Below are 25,439 nucleotides of genomic sequence, written 5' to 3' on the forward strand. Positions count from 1 at the left end.
TATGGCACAAGGAAATGCCTCATAAACTGTTATCCTACTTGTAAAAAGCATGAAAATCCACTAGCAAATCCACTTTGCTATCAGTTAGTGATTCCTTATTTCCAAACATTCACCAATGAGAATTTAAAAAAAAAACAAAACAAAACTATATTTTTAGGTTTATGGAAAAAAATCTTAAATCTAAGTGAGCACAAGTGCAAGAAAGCAGACCAATTCCAAAATTCCTGGGCCTTTTCCAGCACTGTCAGAGACACTTTTTCTCTCACATGCTATTTAAAAATACAAATATTTATTAAACATTTTCTTTTTTTGATGCTGTTTTGCTCAACAGCTAACAAAAAGACACAGCAAAAGAACGAGATCCCTTTTCACTGAAAGCCTTTTCAGTAGCTGGGCAAGGGCTTCAATAGCACGAGCTGTAGAATTCTCTGCAGATTTGATTTGAACAGGAGTACATTCCACTGTCACAAGTTTACCAAATCTGGGTAACTACATATTTTTTTTCCTTTCTTTTTTTTTTTTTTTTTATGGAATAATTTGTAAGATGCAGCTTTTGCAATACCGTCTTGTTAAAACACACTGATGCTTCAAGGGTCCAATGAACAACCTCTAAACAGGCAAAGTGCTCTAAGACATCACAAGAAAAGGGCATCTTGGATCCTCAAAAAAAAATCCCAAGATGTTTTAAAGTGCACTCCAGTGTCCCAATTCCTTAGGATTGTTCAGCAGAACTTCGAGAGGGGCTGAGCTCAGTGCCATCCTCAGTGCTACTGTCCACATCTTGCTCCATCGCCGTCTCCTCATCGTCGAGGCGTTGACTGGTAAAGTTGTTGAGTTCCAGGAGCCCGCTGGGTTCCACTACCACATTGGAGCTGGAGTGACAAGGGATGGAATAGTGAGGGAGTGTCTGAAAGGAAAGCAAAAATTGATGTTTTTAACATGCATGGTTCTCACAGGGAAAGGCAGCTGCTCAAGTGCTGGCACTCACGGAAAAGGGATGTTCAGTTTCCAGGAGAAAATTTCCCTAAATAAGTTAATTTAAAAGGCAAAGTTTTTTTCCAAGGAAATTTTTCCCTTGCACATTATGTTACCTAAAGCTTCAAAGCACCCTTTCAGATTGTGAAGGATAAAATTTAAATCATCTTGCTCTTAAGGAGCAGAATCTTAGCCGTGGATCTTCACTAAAGGTCTGTGACAGCACAACCAACAGCTAAGCCATCACCACCCATCATCAAATGCAGATAAAACCTTCTTCAGCCTCAGCTTTTCCTTATCTTTTTTCAGACAAGACATTCAGATATAAGGACTACCTCTATTTCCATGCACAACACAAGCTCTGGCCCTGCCCTGAGATGCAGCAGCAGAGGCTGACAAAACAACAGAATTTAAGCTACTTATTTTTGCTTCTACTTTCATGGGTGCTAGAAACTAAATCTACAACTTTACACAACTGAAATTCTGGGCAGTATTTCACTTTTGAAACAGCCCCTAGCATGGCACAACAACAAACAATACAAATTCACAAAACACATAGATTGGAAGTAAAATTTTAAATCCATCTTTGTCTACTTAGGGAAATGAGGACTAAAAAAAAAAAAAAATTGATTTCTACAAAAGAGAAGTTAGCTGCAATGATGAAGATTTTACAAAGTAGCATGAAAAAATTCAAAGCTCTGTACATAGATTATTCCCCACCTCAGAAGCATTTTCAGTGTAACACAAATATAAGACACAACAAAACCATTTCAACCCATGCTCTGATTTGTGTGAACATACACCAGGCCAATGTGTCTACAAAGATTCATGTTACACCACCCTTGAGTCCCCAGATGACTTAAGTACCTCAGGTGACACTCTTGATCACATCTGACATCATAAAACATTGTATTTCAGACAGCAGAATCAATGAAAATATCAGTTGTCAGTAAAGAAGTGATTCAAAGCATTTAGGCTAAAGATCAATAATTATCTTATCTCAGAAGTGGTAAAACTGGATGTAAGCTTTCTGTTGAATCCAGACCTTATTTGCTTAACTTCCCCAGTCAGTAGAAATCCATTTCATTTTTTGTGCTGATTTTATACTCAGGGGTAACATTAACAGGCATTATAAAAAATTCCAGATCCTAGTTCCACAGTAAATGTTGGAGGTCACATTCTTAAGCATTTCAAATAAAAGTACTTGGTAAAATTAGATGAGCTTTGTTTGTTTTCCTAGCAGATAAAGAAAGGGAGACACCGGGGACACAGTGAGTGCTACAGTGCTAGAGAAACTTGAGCCCCATTTAAGCACAATCCCACACTTCGAAGCAAGTACAAGAACAGAATAAGAGCCAAAACCTAGGGAAGGGAAACAAAAACCCTCAACAATTTTATCAGCACATTAGACACGAGTTTGCTCTGCCCAACCTTTGCCTTCTTTGCTCTGCTCTTCTCTTACCTGGATAACAATCTCTGAGGAGCTCTCTTCAGCTTTCTTTTGCGGAATACTGGGGATGTGTCCAAACTGGTTGGTTGTAGGCATTCCTTGGGCATCGAGTTTCCCCTCTGTTACAGCAGGACCAACAGCAGGAGGGCTTGAACTGGATTCTGCAGGTGGCTGTTGCTGGGGGATGGAAGTTGCCGTCATCCCTACCGCAGTCACCTGGGGACAAGGTGATGGCTCTGCTTCTCTAGAGACTTTACTACTGGCCATGGCTGGGGGATCCACTATTGGCTGTTCTAGGTTTGTGTCAATCTGAGCTTCCACCATAGACACTTTCAAAATATCTGCTACTGCTGTCTTCACGGAGGCCTGCGTGGGAAATAGGCTGGTAACTGGCAAGGCCAGTTTGGGCACACAACTGTCACCTGCTACCTTGGAAACAGAAGGAGGCTGACGCCCCTCAAAAGTTATCTTTGTAACAGTGGATCCTTGCGTTCTAATTGGATGCTGCACCTGAAAATCAAATTTTTGTTGTGCATGTTACAGCTAGATTATTATTGTTACTACCATAAGTTTTTCTTAAATCGAAAAGCTAAATCAATACTTCCAAGGACAGTAGGGCACAAACAACATACTTGCTATTAGGAAGACAGTTGAAACTCAAGTGTTTTAACAAAGGAATTAGCAATTCTATGGTAACAGTTAATTGAAGCCTGGGGAAAAAGCAGCTTTTTAGGCTGCAAAAGAAGGTTTGTAGCAGTATAATAGCACAGCAGCCTCGTTTTCCTTTGGGATTTACATCCCCACATGATGTCTGTTAAATCTTTTGTTTGCATATGTATTCCCAAGAGGGCAAAAAAAGAAAAATAATTGTACTTTTCTGAGGTAAATATTTTTTTTTTTCACATTCCTCACTCATTTTCTCCTATCAAGGAAAATGAAATTACTCCTGTACATGAAAGCCATGTAACTTCAGGAAGATGTAAACTACAAAGGAAGACGTACAATGGGAGAGCCTTAAAAGACTGCAGTGTATTCATCTTTATTTCCACAGAAATAAAAAAGTGCTACAGGAACTAAAATTAATAACGTGTCTTATCTAAGAATTAAAAGAAAATAAGTAGGGACAAATTCCATGCACCACTGGTGGCAGAAATTCATAAAAGCTGTCCAACAAAACACGTTTGTGAGCTCTATGGATTTCTGTTGTTTTTTTTTCCCCCTATAACATGTGCTTCTCTTTCCTAGTGTCAACCTTCTGATGGGGTAATTAATACCAGCAGAATGAGGAGTTCTCTCTTGCCAGGACAAAACACTGCTACAGCAGCAGGGTTGGTGTTTTGATTTATTTTTTTGTTTTGTTTTGTTTAAAGTTTGGTTGTTTGGGGGGGGTTTTTTTTGTTTGTTTGTTTCCTTGAACAGTGACCTGTATTTTGCATGCTATCAATATTCCGTTACCTGGCTTGCTGGTTGTTTCTCTGAAGAGGCAGGTAGCTGCATCTGACTCTGGGGGGGTTGGGGTTGCACGTAGATTTTTTGTGCCGTTGGTGCCTGTTGCAGTTTGGGCAGCTGCTGCGTGGTTTTTACTGCAAGCACCTGTACTACAGTTTGCTGTGGCTGTGCCACTAAGGTAGGGAGTTGCCTTTCTTTGGCCATCATGTGGTGGGGGGGGTGCTGTGCATCTGGTTTGGTCTGTGCTTGCTCTTGCTGCAGGGGGGTTAGCTTTTGATGCCTTATAGAAAGCTGGGGCATTTGTGGGAGTTTGTGCTGGATTTGATCAGCCTGCAGGTGGATTGTCTGCTTCTGCTTAGTCTGGAAACACTGCAGAGTTTTCACTTGCAGTTGAGTCTGTTCCAGCTGAGGCTGACTCAGTTTTTGCTGCTTTTGTGCCTGTGATTGTGTCAGGGCAGATCTGTAGAACAGGCCAGTCTGAGGATCTAAGGTGTCCATCTCTTCCACTTCTCCTTCCTCAGTTCCAAGTTGTTCACTGTGTTTGGTAAAAGCAGTGTGACTGCTTAAGGCCTTAATAAGAAGAAGTTAAGAGCAAGTTAGTAAAGGGAAATATACAGAATACACAACCAAAACACTAGTTCTGTTATTTCAGCTGGATAACTTGAACTTATTGCACTATTACTTTTAAATTATTTTAGCATTACAGAATCCCAACCAATATATAAAGATACCCTTACATGAAGATTCCACAAGCAATCAACAGCTATTTTTACCATATTCAAATGTGGTATGTATGTAACCCCTATAAATCAGACTAATGTTTGAAGCCCCTAAGGTTGCATGGCAGATATGTATGAAGCAAGTGGTTGAACCAATAGTTCCTCATTAAAGCCCAAGCCTCTCTGAACAATGAATTCTATGATTCTGCCCATTCTGCAGGTCCCCATACACCTACAGTCTACCCTATTTCAGCACCTTTCTTCTCCCCTTACTACCTCACAATTTTATTGCATTTTTTCTTGGACACTGCAGTGTTTGATTTTTATTTGTGGGATTTGAGGGAACAAGAAATCTTCCTCATTATGCTTTGAATAACCTGGTGTAAACATCTTACAAAATGCTTAGATAAGCACCTGTGAAAAAACACTCTCTGAAGCAGGTTTCTGACCCTAACACAGCACTGTCCTGGTCCACAGCTAAAATTTCCAGAAGTCAAACTACTACAGAGCTGAGCAGGACTTGAACCAAGGCAAGGAAGTGGCTTCAGTAAGATTTCACCACAAGCTACTGTTTGAAGTGCTTGGTATCCTCACAGTACTGGTCTAAATATGATCTTACCTTTTGATTGAGAAAAGTTTACCTACTCAGAAACCAGAGCCTTCAAATGAAGAAGAGTGTGTGCTCCATGTACTGACCAGATTCTCCTTCATCTCTCTTTCCCCTACCCTAACAGCAACACAACCTAAACAGCCTAAGGCCTTGCAATTAAAAAAAACCAGAAAAAAAGCAGCTTGCTGCTGTTGAAGAGATGACAAAGAAAGGGAGAACTCATCTAGGAAGCACTGTCTTTTCCACAGTGGCTGTTGTGCATGTAACAGCTAGATGATTATTATAATTAATTTTTTTAATTGAATAGCTAATCAATACTTCCAAGGACAGTATGGCACAAACAACATACTAGCTATTAGAAAGACAGCTGAAACACTCTTAGTGTTTCAAAAAAGCTAACACCTCTAACTTAGCAGTCTTGAGTCATCTCCTTTACTTCCCTTTTATCTCACCATCCCTACCAACAAAACAGGCAGCATTAAAACTCATTTATCAATTTGCCCTTGTACTTAGCAATTTCAACTGCAGCAACATCACCTACTCCTTCAGAAGGAGCCCTGGTCCTATCTAACTCAGAAAACTGCTGTTTATAGATTGTTAGGGAAGAAAAAAAAGGGTACAACCTGCTGCATGATGTGGGTAATTGCTCCTGCGGAGGATGCGGGGATGGATTTCACCACGACAGAAGTTTGTGTTGCTGTCTGTGACTGAGCCACGTGTTGCAGCAGAGTCCTCTGGGGTTGAGATGACTGCTGGTGGGGCTGGGACCGGTGACTGACTGAAAGCAAAGAGGTCAGTGGCACTTCTCCAGAACTAAAACTGCAGTAATTCCAACTGTTTAAGCTTCAACTGAAAAGCCCGCGCGAGTGATATAAAGATCCGAGTATAAAAATCATCTTGTACTTAAAAGTGAACATCTGTACTGAGAAGCCTCTTAAAGCAGCAGCTCAGGGCTTTTGTCTGGGTTTCCTAAGCAATCACCCTTGGTCCAAACCTCCTCTGGGCTTCCAACACAGCAACTTTGCAAGTGGAATTTAAATTCAGTTTTCGGGTGGGTTCTTTATACAGTGTAACACTGTAGAGCACATTGATTCTGTGGTGTTTACACCCAAAAAACAACTGATTGCAATTAAGAACAGCAAGCCTAGCTCACTGTATGTCTACCACTGATAAAACTGCAAGAAACACTCTCCTGAGTACAGGCTAAATTTGAAATACCAGCCATTAAAAGATGTTTGGCTATTACAAAAGCAAGTGAGGTTGATCAGGAATCAAAGACCAAAAAGTGGAGACTTTGTCATGGGTCTGCATCACTTTTTAGAAGAGATCCAGCATGAGGTATGAGGCTGAGGTGATGGCTCTGTAATTACTGGATTAACTAGAGACATATTCTGATAAAAAAACACCAAGGCATTCTATACTGCAGTCATTGATAAGACACGAATCCAAATTACTTTACACCTGTCCATACTAATACATAAATATTTGCCTTAATTAACTTTTTAATTACAAAACAATTAATAACTGAAGGAGGACAAGCTTAAGTTCAGATGTAACTTTACTTAAAAAGTTTTTAGTGACCTTCCTGCAAGTTGAAAGGTCATGTTTTCAATTTATATGATCATTTTACTTTCCCACTCCAAGAAAGGAGCTGGAATATACCAATACCGGCCTGCATGCTGTGCCAGATCCCTCGTGGATGGCTCCCAACAATTCCTGCACAATTGAAAACTTGACTTAAAAATAAAGTTTCTAACCTATATGGTTGTGTAGATATTCTTCCGAATGTGAACCAATACAGTGTTGTCTTCCTGAGTCTGCAGACAGACAAAAAATGGTGACACTAAGATGTGTGAACCACTCCCTTCAGCTCACCAGGAAGCACAAGCAGAATCCCAGCTCCCACATAGCTTCAAAGTGTGCCTAATCCTTTGGGCTAGGTGCATGCAGGAGATTTCACAGCAGATTAGAGATTATTTCTTATTTTACTACTGAATTTTAGCAGAAAATGAAGCTATGTGGATTCCTGATAAATCCAAAAAAGCACAGAACTCGATATAAACCCCTCAGTGACTTGCAGTCCCTGGCAGTGCTCAGAGAAACTGGGGGCAGGGACAGCATCCAAAAGCAAAATAATCAGTTTTGTGTTGTAGCAGAAACTGCTGCTGGTCAGCCCACAGCTGCCTGCATTTCTCTGGTTGATTCCTCTGTATCAACTCAAGGTTTATAAAAATCCCAGTAACAGCAATCATAGCCAAAGGGAATTTTCAACTTTTTTTCTTTGTACGGTTTCTAAGCTGCAGACAAGGACTGAAATCTATGAAAATACCAACTGTGATTTCCCATCCTCCCTGCAAAGGGCCTTATTTTACATCAGCAACACTCAGCAAAAACTGGACCCTTGAACAGAAGCTCAAATGCACAGGACCTGTGGCAGTGGAGATAACTGACTGTTAATTCAAGATCACTCCAACACCATTTATTATATTTTTGAGTTTGCTTTAAAAGAGATCCAAAGGAGCAGGACTCAGACATTCAAAACTGAAGCCAGATTGAGAAAGAATTATTTAAAAGTAACATCCTCCTCAGCTCCAATTTCACACAACTTAAATTTAGATCCTACAAGGGATGGAAGTGAGGGGAGAAGGCATCGAGCAGGCAAATGAAAAATGAAAATAACAGATTGAAAATTTAAGACTAAAAACATTAGTTATTATTTAATAGTTAAAATTTTATTCCTCTTTTCCAATGTGGATTTCCATTTTCCAAATAAAGTAGGGAGATAATAATGTGGACATAAAAAATGAAAATGGAAATCAGGGAATTTGATCTGCTCCTGTATATATGGGAAGTGGTTCACACCTTGTGTTCTGGGGTAGTAGGGAGCAGACAGAGAAGGAAGTCAAGGACTTACACAAACTGCACAACCAGATAGGAGTCAAGAGGTTAAAACCTTGAAGAGCTGAATCCCAATCATAACTTCCATTTGACTATTTGTTTAAAAAGTGGAGATTTATCAGTCCAAAGCCTTCTAGCAAGAAGAAACTGGGGAGTACATTAGCAGGCCAAATGCACAGCTGGCAAAAAAACCCCACATAGTGCTGGTAAGCAAGAAACATTTTGGGTTAAACTGAAGTCACAGAATGACAATTACCACAGCTGGAAAAGACCTCTAAGATCACTATGTCCAACTGTCAACACTTCCCACCCCCTAAATAAAATATATTAATCAATTTCTGCATCACCCACTAGAGCATGTCCTAAAGAGCTTCTCAATACATATTAAAAAAACCCCAATATAAAGTTCCTGTAACTTCATTTTCTTCTTACCAGTTGTGATGTATTCAGCAACTAATTCCGACTCTACTACAGCAATTGAAGGGCTTTCTGGAGAATGTCTCTTTTCTTGGGTCATCTGGATTGGGACAGCCATTTGGCTCAAGTCAATTGTTGGCTGCCTTGGCTTCGATTCTAACTTTTCCTTCACTGCTTTAGAAGAGAAGAAAAATGTAATAGAAACCTCCAACAGACAAACCTTCACAGTCAAGTAAAGCTCCAATATAAATGCAAAAGTTTAACTAAATAGAATCATAGAATCATAGAATTGGTTGAGTTGGAAGGGACCTCAGAGATCATCGAGTCCAACCCTTGATCCACTCCCCCCGTGGTTCCCAGCCCATGGCACTCAGTGCCACACCCAGGCTCTTTGGAAATAGCTCCAGACACGGAGAATCCACCCCTTCCCTGGGCAGCCCATTCCAATGTCTGACCACCCTCTCCAGAAAGAAATTCTTTCTAATATCCAACCTAAACCTCCCCTGGCACAACTTGAGACCATGGCCTCTTGTCTTGTTGAAAGTCGTCTGGCAAAAGAGACCAACCCCCCCTGGCTCCAACCTCCTTTCAGGGAGTTGCAGAGAGTGATGAGGTCTCCCCTGAGCCTCCTCTTCTCCAGCCTCAACACCCCCAGCTCCCTCAGCCCTTCCTCACAGCATCTCTGCTGGATCCCTTCACCAGCCCAGTTGCCTCCTTTGGACCTGCTCCAGCACCTCAATCTCCTTCCTAAACTGAGGGGCCCAGAACTGGACACAGGACTCAAGCTGTGGCCTCCCCAGAGCTGAGCACAGGGGCAGAATCCCTTCCCTGGACCTGCTGGCCACGCTCTTCCTGAGCCAGCCCAGGATGCCATTGGCCTTCTTGGCTACCTGGGCACACTGCTGGCTCCCGTTCAGCTTCCTGGCAATCCCAGCACCCTTTCTGCCACTCTGTGCCCAGCCTGGAGCTCCCCATGGGGTTGTTGAGTTAAACCTCATCCCACTGGAATCATCCCAACTCTCCAGCCTGTCCAGGTCCCTCTGCAGAGACCTCCTGCCTTCCAGCTGATCCACACTTCCCCCCAGCTTAGTGTCGTCTGGGACATAATAGGTATTTAACACCATACAACAGAGTCAAACAAACTGTTACAGGATAGGAAGAAGGAATGAAGGTGACTCAGGATTGGTGCTTTTCAATTACAAAACTTATTACAATCAAGCAATAAGCTCTGAAGTTATCCTAAACAGTCACATGGGTTTCCACACCTGTTGTCTGCTGAAGTTCCAGCAAAGCTTTTATGGTGGAAGTAGCTGACTGAGATTCACTGGAAACATCCTGGTAAATTATTGTAGGGCTTGTGTCCACAGCAATTTCATGTTCTGACCAATCTTGACTTCTTGAAGCAATCACATGAACTACAGGCTGAGAATCTGTTTGTAAAAAGAACAAAAGCACATCAAGCTCTTTAGAGATCCATTTTGAACTGGAGTTCTCTTGTCCAACTTCTTCCTTTCAAGTAGGACTGTAATTCAAAATTAGACCTTTAGATTAGATTTCCAGGTTAATTATTATCCATTAATACTCTGAACACTGACAAAGGTGAATACATCCTGGGTTTTAGTTTTTATTACAAGGGACTCAAAGTAAAACACTGCTGATGTTATAAAAAATTTCCAGCAAAAGAGAACCTGTATCTTAGTTGTTAGTAAAAGCTTTGGTCTGAATAATCAAAGTTCAGCAGGTTCTTTTTGGCTGAATTTGCCTTGGACTGAACTATTTTATCCATTCACAAGTTTTTAAAACATCCTTAATGTGATAGTGCAGACCACCAGTTACAGAATTATACAGAACAGGTGACTGAAAAGCACAAAAGTACATGTATTTCCCTGAGACACATCTGCTTTTTATATAAAGCAGTTATAACACCCTACAGTCACTCCTGACTAGCTTATTTATGCCCTGTTATTTATCCTCCTCTACCACAGTTGCAGCTGCACTGGCATCTTGGCTTCATGCATCCCCATCATCACTGCATGTTTGGTGTATGTCCTGATGCACATATTTGTGCCTAGAAAAGGGCCAAAATTTATGTTGGCCAACACACGACAGCTTTTAAGTTACACAGTGGAGAGATGCTTCAGTACTCTCAGGAGAGGCTGGCAGAGCATGGGCTGCCAAAAAATAAAACTTCTGCTACTATGCCCTTCTCTGGCAGACTCCCCAAAAAGAGGGAAGAGGCTGCAGGTCACAAAGCAGTGTAACAGCAAGTCAGAGCCCAGAAAAAACCCCATTATCTCCACTTTTCACATAGGAAATGGAGGCATACAGCAAGTAGCTCAAAGAAGATAAAGCCATAAAGGAAGTGAACAGACACTTGTTAGCAGATTGGGTAAAAACCTGTGCAGAAAGGAGACACAGTGAGAGTCCACTGGTGTTTTATGCAACACTAATACACACCTTGAGAGCTCTGGGAAGACTCTGTAGAAGAAGAACTGCTGTCAGTGTAGGTTTGTGGTTCTTCTTTGACTTCTGGAAGAGATGAGTTTCCTGTCTCTGTCACCCTTGAGGCCTGCTGTAACGTTTCAGTCACCAGCTGCCTGGTCTGCTCACTCACAACTGTTGCTTGAAATGTCACTGGCTTTGGTTTTATGAGAACCTAATTAGAAAGACAAGTTCTGTGTATATTAAGAGCACTCAAGAAAATAAAAAGATTTGAGCTAGCAGAGTACAGGAAGCCACACAAGTAGATCAATGTGCACAACCTCCATAATATTCACAATTTACTGAGAAAGTACCTGTAAACTCAGCAGCTCTGATTATTAAAACCACAGTTTTAATGACAATTCACAAGAATGTACTTCTCACTCAGTAATTTGGAATACTGAACACAATAAACCACTAAGCAGTCATAGAGGGCTGGATACAACTATGGTGTGAGAAGAGTAAGCTATGCAAGTGAGCTGGAACATGCACTGCATTGGTAAGGACAAGAACCTCTCTCCCACAGCCCACAATAAATACAATCTTGATCAAGACATGAGAAAATACCATCCCTGATGAAAGTTTTAGTTCTTTTAAATACTACGTGGAACCAGAGAAAAAGCTCAAACTGAGAGTGTCCAGAAATAAGCCAGATTCTCTGTAGAAAGGCCCAGCAATTACACTAAGTTGCAGGAACAAACTCTGCATCTTTATTTTTCACCTTCTAGCCGTTACCTGCAAGGCTTAAACAGGGATCTAGAGCCATATCCAGAAAGTTTCAGCTATATGAAAGGCTTAATAAATCCTTTTGGCTTGCTTTAGGCCTCCAGGAACAGCTAACATGCAAAAACTGTGCTCAAGAAACCAGTATCAAGGCCACCTCATTACACCCCTAAATCTCATTTCCCACAGACACGTCTTAATCCTGCAACAAATGAGGCAACACAGTGAAAAACTTTTACTTCCCAATAAAACTTAGGGGTACATTTCAAGACAGAAATGGGTCCTCACTGTACCTGCGTTTTCCCTTGCTGACCATAAACAATTTTAGTTGGGATGATTTTGGTGGCTGGCTGGACCGTGGACCCTATTCCTTTTGGCTGTGTAACAATCATTTTTGTGATGGGTCTTGTGGCAGTGATGATAGCAGGTTTTGCTCCTGCTGGCACTGCCTGAATTGTTTTCTCCCCCTGTAGAGAAGTCAAAGTTTACAGGTTAACTTAGTGAAATCCTTCAGAAAGACCCACTTCTCCAAAAAGAGACATAGTTACAGGTGAGTGTGTGTACCATGAAATCAACTTGCTGCTGCTAGACTTGATACAAAAAAAAAAAAACATTCAAAGATCAAAAGCAAAAAAACCTATGGTTTTGAATGGAAATGTTACCAAAACCCCCATTTCCATCACTTTACCTTTTGAACTGTTATGATGGGGTGAATGAAAGAGAGCAACTAAAAAAACAGGTTAAGTTTGTTTTCCAAGTTGCTTCAAAAATTCCACCTAAGCTGGAACTTCATTCAAATCCTTTGCAAATGTTTTGGTTTTTTTGTTAAACCTAACTTCTACTAACTCTGGCAACACATCTGCAAAACGTTGAGATTCTAGAAAGAAATTTTTTAAACACAGATCTCTGTATTACCCTCATGGTCATGACAATAGTTATGTATGGACTTCTTTTTTTTAAACTAAAAGTGCATATTAAAAAATGCAGATTCACAGCTGTTTCACAGGAAGCATGGCATTGGAATATTGGGGGGGGGGGGGTGTTTAGACTCCTCACAGCTTAAGAAGAGCAAAGACATTAAGACTGTTGTTTGTTAGTTTATTTTTAGGTCTGCACAGTAAGAATCCAAATGAGTAACAAAATTAGATGCCAGTTTTCCCAGTTCTCCTACCAATCCCCACCAAGCAGCTGGAAATCCCAAGCACCATATTTGTTTCACATACATCTTCATACTCTGGTGTGGTTCCCACTGTACAACATATCAAGAGATTCCCACTTGTGTGAAAATACAGCTTGAATTTTTTTAAATTAGGCAAGTTCAAAATCTTTTTAAAAATTCCTAAAAGGTTTAAAAAAAAAAACAACAAATCAAAACCAAACCCCTCTGTTCTCAGCTCTGCTAATCAAATAGACTTTTAATGCATTAAATCTCTCATTTCCATTCATAATGTATTTACTAGCACTTCCAGGTAAACCTAGATGAAGTTGGATTTTGCTCTTAGTACACATCAGATTATCCAAAAAATAACTGAATGCTTCACAACACTCAAATATGAGATATCTCTGCCCCCCTCCCTGAAGTGTCTCAGCCCAGGTTGGATGGGGCTTGGAGCAACCTGGGCTGGTGGGAGGTGTCCCTGCCCATGCAGAGGGGTTGGAACTGGAGGAGCTTTAAGGTCCCTTCCAATCCAAACCAGTCTGTTATTCTATGATTCCATATCAGTGTTACACAACAGTGGGCTGAGAGGTGGTACCCTTACTGCCAAGGGTCAGTGTATTTCTGCCCTCAACACCCAAAAGATAAATAGGAGACTCAAGTTTATAACCCAGCACTGTAGTTCTCAGCACAAAGAAGTTAAGATTCTACTCATTTTCTTCTACTTAACACCTTCAGGATTACAAACCCATTAACCAGGAAAAAGGGCAAGCTCAAAAGTTTTTATTTTCCTTTAAATGCAAGAACATTCCCAGCTTGTTTTAAGCATCTTTCCTGCCCTGCAAAATGTACTTGCTTTTCAAACACCCCTGACACTGAGGCATGCTGTACCTGCTAAGGAGCTCATGCACAGTTTGCTTTTAATAGGGTCTTCAGCAGAATAAATGCAGCAGCCACCACAGAGCCCATCACTTGGCTATTAATTTGAGACCTGAAACACTTACCCCAGCATTCAACAGCGTTGTGACAACATTTTTGCCTGGAAGCCCTTGAATTGTAGTTCCTTTTCCAGTAGTCTTTTGCACAACAATCACATTGGGTTTGGAAGTCATTGGAATTGTAGTGATTTTGGTTGTAGTTCCTAGATTTTGGGGGGAAAAGAAGCAATGTGCATTTATCAAAAGTAAGTTTCTTTCCACTGTAGAAGTTGGGAAGTTATGCAGGAATAATTACATTTTATCTGACAACACACACAAAAATAAATTAGGGCAGCATCTGCACTGGGAATTTAATCCACCCAACTCAACATATAAAGATTAGATGCCCACTCTACAGGTATTTTCACCTACAGTAGTAACAGGCACACCCAGGACAGTAATTTATTCTACATTATGAGACAGCCAACCCCTTTTCACAAACTATGGAGCAGACTAACAAAGCTTTCTCAGGTTAAAATATCTAACTTTCAAAGGTTAGAATTAAAGGGGAAATAAGGACATCACTAATATTCAACTCAAAGCCCTATCTGCACAGACTATAAATATTTTTCTACAGGTAACCTCTATGGAAGAATCTATGTACCAGGAATATATCTCCAGTCAAGGGAAATACCAGCTCTTTCTGGCATTGAACTGTTGTAATACAAGTGAAGAGTAGTGGATTGAAAGAAGGAAAAAAGAAAAATATGCTGTTGTTTTAAAATGAGTTCTTGAAAGTTGGGTTTAGAAGTGGTTTTGGTGGGGTTTTTTTGTTTGTTTCTTTGTTTCTGGTTTTGTTTTGCTTTGTTTTTTTGAACAGCTTTGTTGGCTATTTCTGTTCCTCTCCCAGTATTTAATTAATTCCATTCCCTTTATCAGGTTTTTATTTACCTTCAGTGACAGGTAATTCTGGACAACCTTCCATAATCTACAAGAGTTTAGACAGCAAAACACAAGTCATCAGTGCTACCAGGCTGCTATTTCAATATCTGCTCAAATAGCTTTTTATCATACCTTCTACTTTCTCCTTGAAAAAAAATACCACTCACAGCAGAGAGGCAAACCCAAGGTCACCCCTCACTACTTTCTACCTATTTTTCATGCCTGCAGATACTTCACTACATAGTTTGTATTAATAATTCTACTAATTCTGGGAAAGGGGAGACACTGAGGCAAGAACATGATTTATTTCTAGTGCTATCTAAAGATTACTCCCTTAAGAAAATATACCAAAAATACCAAACCAAAACAACAACCCCCCCCCAAAAAAACCCCAAAACATGAAAAATAACCCAAAAAAAGCAGACATTCTTTCCAAGCTTGTGTTGTTTCAGTACAATCATTATTAACAAGACCAGCCAAGGGTTTCTCTGTGTTAGCTGGTGCTCAGGAGAATAATATTTGCATTTTTGTATGGCCTCACTGGTAGATCTAGAACTCATGAACCCCACAACAGGCTGTGAAAAATACTTGCTCCCAAAGAAACTACTGTATCAGTTTTAAGTATAAATTTGTTGAAAGCAGGGCCTGAAAGCTTGAGGCACCTCCACCCAACAACACCTCAGAGCAAGGATACCTTGTGCAGCACCTTCTAGTGAGAGGAGCTGACTGGTGCTGTGTCAGGTCCTCTGCTAAGCACCTACAACAGGATCTCTGAGTATTTTTAAGATATTACTAGCCAGGATGGGTAGATCCAGCAGATCTTGCTGTGTCTGTGCACCTGGGTGGGAAATGCATAGGACTTTCTCTGCATTAGCACTGTTTAAAGTCCCTAACAGATACTAAAGGAACTGGTGTCAGTGTGCTTGGTCCTGATCCTGAAGAGATCCTACATATAGAGGCCATGTAGCAGACTAACAAAGATAAGCAGAAGGGTTTGCATAAGGCTGGGAGGAAAAACTTAGGTTAGAACATGGGGTAAAGGAAAGACAGGATGACAGTGACAAAAGAAGAACAAGATAAGGTGGAGACTGTGCAGCAGAATTTAACATACCCAGTTCATCTTTACTCTGGTTCTTTGGATGCATTTAGAATAGAAAAGGAGAGCACCCAGAGTACAAACTACATTAAATTGGGGCCAATAGAATTTTCTGATCTTTCTACCCTGTATCAATGGACAAAACTGTACTTCTCCTCCCCCATCTTTCTCTTTTCCTCCCAGGCTCCCCTCACATTAGATGTTTCCTTCTTAAGAAAACACAAGGCAATCCCTAAGAGCCCTTTACCTCCCTAACTTCCACTCATCCTTTTCTTCTTCATGGGCTCTTTTACTTCTGAATTTACTTCTCCAGTAAAGATCCTAATAACTATTTGAGCATGTAACCCACAGAAAACCCCCAAACGATTAGCAGAAGCCTGAAGTTACTTTTGAATTAATATCAAAGTACCCATGTGCCTACCAGAAACAATATTACTGCTGATTATCTTTCCTCCCAGTGTAGCCAGTGACTTTGGTACTACAGTTATGATGCTACCACTTGTAGTTTTCACATAAGTAGCAGCCCCTGGAGTCCCAGCCATCCGAGCCCCTATGGAGGGGCTCACTGTTGGTCGTGTGTATGTTGCTTGAGTTCCTGTAACAAGAAAGTTTGCTGTTAGAACATGATCTTCTACTACTATTTATGGAAAAATAAGTCACTTTAGAAGAAAAGTATTAGATTTTTATCCAGAGCCCCAAACTGCAATTTATTACCACCCATTAGTGTACTTCTTAAATCTGCAGAGCAGAAGCTGAGCGTACACTAACTTCAATTTAATGTTAAGTTTTCTGAAGCATTTTGACAGATGTTCCATGTCTGTCACATTTTAATTCATGTCCTTGTGCCTAAGATTTTAATTTTCAATAGGTGTTTAGATTCAATATATTTGCCACTTGCTTCCTTAGGTGCCCAAAAGCTAAGGCACCTGAATGACACCCCCAAAAACCTTGGGGAGAGGAGGATTCCTTCCTCTCTTGAAAAACATGCACTTTTCCCATATGACAGACTGCTTATAATAACAGTACCAATAATTGGTCTAACTATTCTAAGAGAAAAATATAATTTACAATGATAATATAATTTTATAGATCTTGCAGACCAAAAGGGAACTTCCACTGTGGCTTTTCCCTACCTACCCCTTCTTAGAATGGAAACAGAATTGAGTTCAGAAGAGAAACTTGCTTAAAATAATAATACAAGTCAACAGCTACACGAACATGGTAATTCCATTCTGCATGCACTGCTGCAGATACCCAACTGCAAAACTTAATAGCTAAGGATGCCAAAGCAAAAGAGTTTGTTATAGCAAGAAAGCCACTTCTTCAAATCCAACAGAGCACCAGACAGGTTTTACCAATTAAATAAACTCCAAAACTGTCAGATATTATTTTTACGTACTTAGAATGTTTTTGGTAAGTAGTTCAGAAGTTAAAAGAAATCCAATAACCATTCCTTTTTGCTAATATCCCCAACCCATGCTAAAAAATTCAGGAAGTTGATTATTTTTCTGCAAACTAGGATAAAGCTGCCTTTTAGGGTTTCCTCATCCAAATTTACAATGTGAACAGCCTGCATTATTTCTGACCTTTAATCAGTAAGAAAACAAATACAATTAGATCCCCAGAAAAACACTGGGAGTTTAAATTTCCTGGCCTTTTTAGAAGTTCACTGCAGGACTATGAGCAAGTCACCTGTCTTCTGAAGACCACATAAGTAAAACAGGAATAATGCTGGCCTATCCTGCTTGAGGTGCCTAAGAAGTTAAATTAATGTAAATTGTTGAATCTAAAGGTGCTACAGAAGTGCAAAGTATCAGTGCAAGTTGCAAGAAAGCTTCCTTTAAAATAAACCCAGTTGGGAAGGAACATTCATTTTATTGCAGAGTCAAAAAAAATATTTTTGCAGTCAAAAAGATTGTAAGAGAGATAAAGGAGTGCAAAGTACCAACAGGACTGTGAATGTGGTGGTGTGCTCAGTGTTCACAAGAAAGAAGTGCTTTTTTGGGTTTGTTTTGTTTTGTTTTTTTACCCTACTAAACCATGTTGGATCACCTGTATGTCTGGGTTTACCCTCCCTTCCCTTCTTAGAGTTATAACTTACCAGTGGGAGTAGTGACCAGTTTAGTTGTCATGATAGTCCCATTACTGCTAACCACCATAATAGGTGAATTGCTACTGCTGGGCAAGGCCGCTGTAACTGGTTTGGGAAGGATTTTACTGGGCTGCACCTGTTGAGTGATTATTTTAACACCTAGGAAAGGAGAAAGGTCACTGTTAAAATACAGGCACGAAAAGTTACTTTCTGAAATGCTTTCTCAGACCGAGCCCTAGTGGGCAAGTAGGCTCACAAGGCTTCTATTCTGAGCCCATAGATACTTGATCCTGAAAAGAATTATCTTTTTTAGCTTGTTTTTTCTTTGGTTTTTTGGTTTGCTTTGTAAATAACAAGACAGTCATCATCTTTGCCTTACACGTGCCTGTTTCAATAACTGGTTACTCCCACTGAGGCATGGGATTCCATTCCATCACTGATTTGTTGTAGTGATTTTTAACCTTTTCTGGCCCATGATTTAAAAAACAGAACATTTCCCAGGAACCAATAGGTTAAAACCAATACTGAATTGGTTCTTCTACAATGAACCATCTGAAAGTGAAATTTAGTACAGTGGAACTTCACCAGTCTAATTGAATTTCATCCCTCTGAATCAATTAAAATAAATTAAAATCAATTAAAAAAGCTTTCTGTACAAAATTATTGGTGGGTGTAAGGAGGCAACTATGACACTGGCTAGGGAAGGTTGCTTAAAGTCAACTTCTCTCTCTCTCTCCTCTTGATTTATTGTCTTGAAGCTGCAAAGGAACTGGGCTGAAACAAGCTCTGAGTAGAATCAGCAAGAACAAAGAAGGAGGATACTTTAGTACAGCACAGATTCTGCTCCCTTTCTCTTGATTTGTGTGGCAGAATGGGACCTCTGCAAGATTAATTTCTCAGTTGCAAACCAGGAGATTCATGTTATCTGGTCTAAAGTCTATCCAGGACACCTGCATCTTAAGTTCTGTTCCATGATAAGGTAAAATACATTGGTTTGTCTTGGTCAAATGCCATGAAACACCCAGCCTGAATTAATCCCATCTAAACATTGTATATAAATATTTCTAGGTGAACAATTTTGTCTACTCAGGATGTGAAACACTCTTTGGAGATGTTTCTACATTGAAAGAACATTTCTGCACTCTTCTGTCTATGTTGAGTATAAAAGCAGTATGGAGCAAGTTAAGCTCCAAACTTAAATAATGAAGTTAGGAAAGAGAAATTGAAGCTTTTGCATCATCCAGACAAAAAAACAGGATAAAAAGTAAAATCTCCAAGAAAGTTCATTCACATCTTCCACAGAGAACAGCTATCAGATGGTATTCCCAGAGAAACTTTAACAAAAAGAACACTGAACCTAAACCTATGGTAGAAGACAAGAAGTGAAGCTCTTATTGATCAAATAATGTTCAGTGACTGTAGGATGGAGGCCTCTTATCTGTCTTCATTACTGTGTTTTTTCTTAGGCAATGGTCCTGTTATCTAAAAGGAAGTTTATCAAGGGACAGGAGTAGGGCTGCTTATTTTTTCAAGATATAGTCTATTTTAATACTTTGATCTAAATAGTAAAACTATAAAAAAAGCAATTTTACTGATATGATTCATGTAAAATATGGACATAAAAACACTTTGCACTTTTATAGCACTTCTTCCTTTAGAATTAGGTAACTTTGCAAATAGTACTTCTTTCTACATCTTATTAAGTACAGTATTCTACATCAGAGTACACAAGATGACAAGACTTGCTCAAAGTCAGCTGAAAGAATCAATGTTACAAAGAAATCCAGTCCAACTTTCAGGCTCAGATCTAATTGTATTTGTTTTGAAAGCTACCTCAAAAGTAGGTTTTGATATCTGGACCCAAGAAAAGAATTAAAACATGGATTAACTTCTTTGTCTAGTTGATACAGTTGAACAGCTCTTGAATCTTCAGGAAACTGGTGACTTCCAGGTTGCTCATCAAGTGACCTTTGGAAATATTTACACATCTTGCAACTTCTAAAGATAGAACATTTATTCCTACATATTAGGAATATTTTGGTATATTTGAACAAAACAAGAGTGACAGAGCCAAATTCTTCAATTTTTGTTAGCTGAAAAAGCATTAAGACATCCTTCACTCTCTCCTTATATCCAGGTTTAATGTTAAATTCTGTCCTCAAATAATTATGCCTTAATGACAGCTCCCCATGCACATTTTTGGACAGAATTTTACCCTGCTCTCCCCTGAGTTGTGGGGTTAGACCTCACCAACTAGCAATAATATGCCCCAAGATTAGCTCCAACTACCTGATTCCTGTTTGATCTGAATAGTGGGCTTGATTCCAGGTGGCAGCTGAGATTGTTGTGGTTGCTGCTGTTGAGCTGCAGAAGATGGCACCAACTGCTGCTGTTGTTGTTGTTGTTGCTGCTGTTGTTGCTGCTGTTGTTGTTGGGCCTGTTGTACTTGGTGCAGCTGCTGTTTGGGGGACTGCTGATGCTGTTTGGGAAACTGTGCTAAGATCTGAGTTGGGTTCCCAACCAAACCTTTTGGGGAAGGTAGTCTGGTAGAGGCAACTTTAATTGCTGATGTAGACACACCTGTGAAAGAGGAGATGGGTTAAGATTGAACAGTGCAAGATGAAAGAAAAATGTTGACATTTCCTTAACAGTTTTGCATTTAAGATGTCTTCATGATTAAAAGATGCACTGATATACATGAGTAATAAAAGCTGCCACACAGCAGGTGTCAGTTCAGAAGGAGCTCTACACAGATTTTCCACTTCCTGCACCTTTCATGGTACAAATCATTCACAAATATTTTCAAAACCCAACCTTTAAGCTTCAAGAAAGCAAAATATTCATGGTTCAAAACAAGACTACAGAAATTTAGAAGATGAGGATGACAAATACCAAACTCATTAACATTACAAGGGAATATCTGTAAAGTGGGGGCAATGATATTTTAAAAGAATGACTTGAAATGAATGACTTTAAAAGAATGACTTGAGCAATTATATGCAATCCAGAAATCTGGTTTTGTGCTAATAGTTAAGTGATCTTACAATTAATAAAGTGATTGAAACCAATCTGCAGTAAGATGGAAAGACAAAGTTCTCAAATAAATCTTAATACCTATTTCTATCATCCAAAAAAGTAACAATTGTCAAGGCAATTCCAGCAACATTTAGTTCCATCTATAGTTCTGAACTGCACATCCATGAGAACAAGAAAAGACAAACATAAAGCACATGTCTTAGAAAGGCAGTTTTTAACTAGGTCTCAGCTGTAGTGAAAAATGGTAAGAAAATCTGTTTTTTGCTACATGTAAAGATGGCAGCATTAGGTAACCTAAATAAGCAACCCTTTTCTCACTCTATCATCAAGAACAGTTTCCCCCTTTCCTTGGTCAGCTGTTTTCATTCATTATTTTAACTTTCTTCACAGCTGGAGTGATTATTAGTTCAAATCACAAAATGTTTAACCAGCATCTTCTGCAGTGACACTGCTCATCTTGGAAAAAAAAAAAAAAGAGATATTCCACCCAATATATTTTAGAATTTTATCTTCTTCCATGCTCAAATCCAATTAAAAATCCACAGTTTGAACAATATGAAATTCTCCTGTAAGCCATTCTGCTTTGTAGATTTGGATCACCTGGATCTGATTAACAGAAGCAACGTGGAAGGAAAAATTCCCTGTCCTCAGCCTTGACTCTTTAGCCCAACTTTTTGTGGAATGAAAGAATGAAAAATGTGGGCCAAGAAACTGCCATGAGACTTTTGTCAGTGTCAGGCAGAGTCATGGAATGGTTTTTACTGAAGGACCTTAAAGATCATCCAGTTCCAACCCCCTTGAATGGGCAGGGACACCCCCCACAGCCCAGGTTGCTCCAAGCCCCATTTGACCTGGCCCTGAACACTTCCAAGGAAGAAGCAGTCACAACTTCCCTGGGCAACCTGTGCCAGTGTCTCACCACCCTCATAAGGAAGAATCTCTACATAATATCTAAGCTAAATCTCTCCTCTTCCACTGTAAGTTCCTCTTCCTTTTCCTACCACTCCCTCTCCATCTCCAGCCTTCTCCCAGGTGGGCTTTCAGTGTTTTTCAAATGCTGGTCACTGAGGCCCCTTCAGTCATCCACAGCATCCCTTACAAAAGGTTAGGTAGTGGCTGTGGAGTTGAATCAATCAAGCAAGCAGACACAGTTGGAATTAGAAATCAGAAACCTAGAAATTTTAATCCAGGCCCATTCAAGGTCTTAATTATTAAGGAGGTGAAAACTGAGATGCTGGTAAAATGCACATATAAAAAAAGGTGTAAATACTTCTCTACTTTTCCAAAGTCATCAAGATCAGTTACCACAAGAAATATGCTAAGACTGGACATGACAAGCATAACTTTCATTTATTTGCTGTTAATTTGCATGGTTTTGTAAATCAGGATTGAAGAGAAGCTACCATTTACTGGAAACATCCATTTTCTATGCATCTCAAAGCAAACCATTTTGAGGCTACAGGGTTTTAATGCTGCATGTAAGTTTTTCTCAAAATAAAAAGCTATGCCACACCATCTCAGAGGACCTGCACATTAATAGTTGAAGCAAAGAGTGATAGAATTCAACAAGAACTTTTGAGGAGCTTCTTAATTTCACCAGCCTGGAGAAGAGGAGGCTCAGGGGAGACCTCATCACTCTCTACAACTCCCTGAAAGGAGGTTGGAGCCAGGGGGGGGTTGGTCTCTTTTCCCAGGCAACTCTCAGCAAGACAAGAGGCCATGGTCTCAAGTTGTGCCAGGGGAGGTTTAGGTTGGAGATTAGAAAGAATTTCTTTCTGGAGAGGGTGATCAGGCATTGGAATGGGCTGCCCAGGGAAGGGGTGGATTCTCCGTGTCTGGAGATATTTCCAAAGAGCCTGGATGTGGCACTGAGTGCCATGGGCTGGGAACTGCAGCAGTAGTGGATCAAGGGTTGGACTTGATGATCTCTGAGGTCCCTTCCAACCCAGCCAATTCTATGATTCTATGATCAGTAGCCCTCTTTCACATCTCTTGTGCTTTACTCATCCTTTTCTTACAAAGTGCATCTCCCTTATGCCACTCTGAAAGCAAAGCCCTGAAAGACCCTTTATAAAAATATTTTATTTCCATACCTTGTGCTACTGTTGACATAACCACTGATGGTGTTGAGGAGACTACAGCAGTCACAGCAATAGTATTTGCAGTGCAGGAGGCAGTGGAACAGCTACTGCTGCTGCTGCTGCTGACCAAGGAGGACTGAGAAGCAGTAATAACCACTGGTTGCTTTTGAGTAGTTGAGGCAATGACTGATGTTGGGACAAGTTTTGTAACAGCTGCATAGTTGTGGGACTTGGAAAGGATGTTGGGTACAAAAGTTGAGCTTGGAGAGGTGGTGACTATAATCACCTGCAAGAAGAAGAAGAACAAGAAATTAATTTGTCCTTTGTGTTTCTTTAAAAGTGCAAAGATTCAGTAATATATCTGTGTCTTTTTAGTTTTTATTAAGACCATATTCACATTTGCTGGCAACAACATTTCAATTAGCTTGCAGCAATAAACATTGCCTCAAAACAAGAAGTTTTGGGGTTTTTTTTTAGGAAAACAATTACTATTTAATTAGAGTAGCATTATCTCATGAATTAAGGCAAAGAGGCATGACTGAATTGCTTGCCTTTGTTAAACTGGGCCAAGAAGGCTAAAGCCCATTTTAAATAGAACAGAAAGGATTTGAAGCAAGTTTTAAACACTGTTCTCCCAAACCTTGCACATACATCAAGAACATAAAGATTAAAAAAAAATAAATCTGTTGCCATCATCCATTAACAGTCAGTTATGGGAAATAATTTTGATCCACTAAGCTGTAAATAACATTTTATCAGTGGAAAACCTGATTTGAGTTTAAAATAATTTAAAATTTTTAATTAGTGCTCTTAATAGCAAGAAAGTCTTCCTCATCTATCTGAAAACCATTTGTCTTAAGAGAAGAAACATTAGCCCCAGCATGAGGTACAATTAAAATGCCATAAATCTGATTTGACATAGAGTAAGACAGAATTCATTATAACACTGGAAAAGGTCTGTTCTTATGCAACTGACCTAGAATACAAAGCATATCTTAAATATTGGATATGGGAACTGTTAAAAAGGGAGAGATTCCTTTTATTCTGCATATATGAACATCCTTGTACTTATAACCACAGAGTTAAAATAGAAACACACAGCACAGAAATGTAACATTTTCAGTTTACCATGCAAGAACATTGAGAAATGATCTTAATATTGCAACTGTCCCAATAAAAATGTCATTTATTAAAAACCTTGAAAATGAAAACTTAACAATTTGATGTAACAAAGGTGTATAGGAAAAAAAAGGTACATAAGGAGTTAAGAAAACTTAGGTCACCTCAAACTAAAAGTCTTCTGCACTACCCAAAGGACTACTGAAACCTTGCCCGATATAGAAATGATATGATAATGGCACTAGAAACAGACTTAAGTGAAGGCAGTGAGGGGGTAGGTTTATAATTTATCTTAAAGAAAGCAAAACAAACCCCAAAACAAACCAACAAACCAGGAAATAACCACATGGATGGAATAAAAGCAGCAAATCCCACCACTATTGCTGCCTCTCCCTCTGCATTTTCCCCAGGGCTCAGTTTTATGGTCCCTGCTACTTAGCTAGGGCTTGGGAAGATTTTGATCTGAGGAAAACCAAAACCTTAAATGGCCCATGAGCTACAGCAGGTTGACCACAAGTGCCCTTGCCCAAAGGACAAGTTCTCCACATCTGCTGCTCTGCCACCTTATTGCATTCTCCAAGAACATTTTCTCTTATTTTTGCCTTCTGCCTAATCTGGATTTAATCAAAATACATGTCTGGAACTTCTCTTAGGCTACAGCCACCAGACAAGCTAACACAACACTGCTTGATTCTGGAAAAAAAAGCTATGATGTAGCTCTGGAGTTTTATCCCAGTTCTTAAATATTCAGTTAACACAAGAAACATTTCCCAAGTGTTTTAATTTTAGGACCAACTCCATTCCATCCAAGACAACTACTTTAGGAGTACAGTCAAAGTATAACTTGCAGTTAAAAAAGGCAGATTATTCTCACTAAACTTCCTGTATAACCCAGAGTGTGACAGGGCAAGTTGAGCATCTCAACAAAGTAGAGACAACTAGAATGAATCTATGGTCACAACTCCCAAACCCATTGCTCCTCATTGAAAGACAAAGATAAAACCATCAGTCCAAGATGATCACATAATAAAAATGTAATTATACAAGGGAAAAAAAGCTTGTAAAGCATTATAGTTTAAGAATGATTGCTGTCCTGTAACTAAGCAGGTTTAGATCTCTTAATTCTATTTCTTTTTTCAAAAAGAACACAGCAGAACAAACTTCAGTGATCTTCATGTATGATGTAGAGCCAGAAAACACAATTTGCCACTAAAAATGTAAAAAAGCTCAAATCACAACAATATTGAGACACTATTTTCCCACTTCTGTTGAAATGAT

The 25,439-nt window shown here is 39.6% G+C and overlaps 1 protein-coding gene across 13 annotated transcripts in view; it reads right to left on the reverse strand.

The window, feature by feature from the left end:
• Positions 1-277: 277 nt before the first annotated feature.
• EMSY (EMSY transcriptional repressor, BRCA2 interacting) overlaps positions 278-25,439 on the reverse strand; it is a 40,153-nt gene continuing 14,991 nt past the window's right edge. For 3 of the 13 annotated variants that reach the window (XM_030464230.1, XM_030464179.1, XM_030464251.1), the window contains 14 exons: positions 23,055-23,328; positions 20,215-20,505; positions 17,935-18,084; positions 16,255-16,428; positions 13,883-14,019; positions 12,016-12,189; positions 10,976-11,174; positions 9,784-9,948; positions 8,534-8,692; positions 6,961-7,020; positions 5,827-5,981; positions 3,881-4,444; positions 2,438-2,935; positions 278-907 (listed from right to left, as the gene is read on the reverse strand). In XM_030464230.1, the coding sequence (XP_030320090.1) occupies positions 713-907; positions 2,438-2,935; positions 3,881-4,444; positions 5,827-5,981; positions 6,961-7,020; positions 8,534-8,692; positions 9,784-9,948; positions 10,976-11,174; positions 12,016-12,189; positions 13,883-14,019; positions 16,255-16,428; positions 17,935-18,084; positions 20,215-20,505; positions 23,055-23,328 (3,195 nt within the window). In that variant the 3' untranslated portion in view covers positions 278-712. The remainder of the gene's footprint in view (positions 908-2,437; positions 2,936-3,880; positions 4,445-5,826; positions 5,982-6,960; positions 7,021-8,533; positions 8,693-9,783; positions 9,949-10,975; positions 11,175-12,015; positions 12,190-13,882; positions 14,020-16,254; positions 16,429-17,934; positions 18,085-20,214; positions 20,506-23,054; positions 23,329-25,439) is intronic. The other 10 variants (XM_030464246.1, XM_030464203.1, XM_030464190.1 and 7 more) reach the window with 9 other exon arrangements.

Source organism: Calypte anna, chromosome 1 (assembly GCF_003957555.1).
Source record: "Calypte anna isolate BGI_N300 chromosome 1, bCalAnn1_v1.p, whole genome shotgun sequence".
NCBI lineage: Eukaryota > Metazoa > Chordata > Aves > Apodiformes > Trochilidae > Calypte > Calypte anna.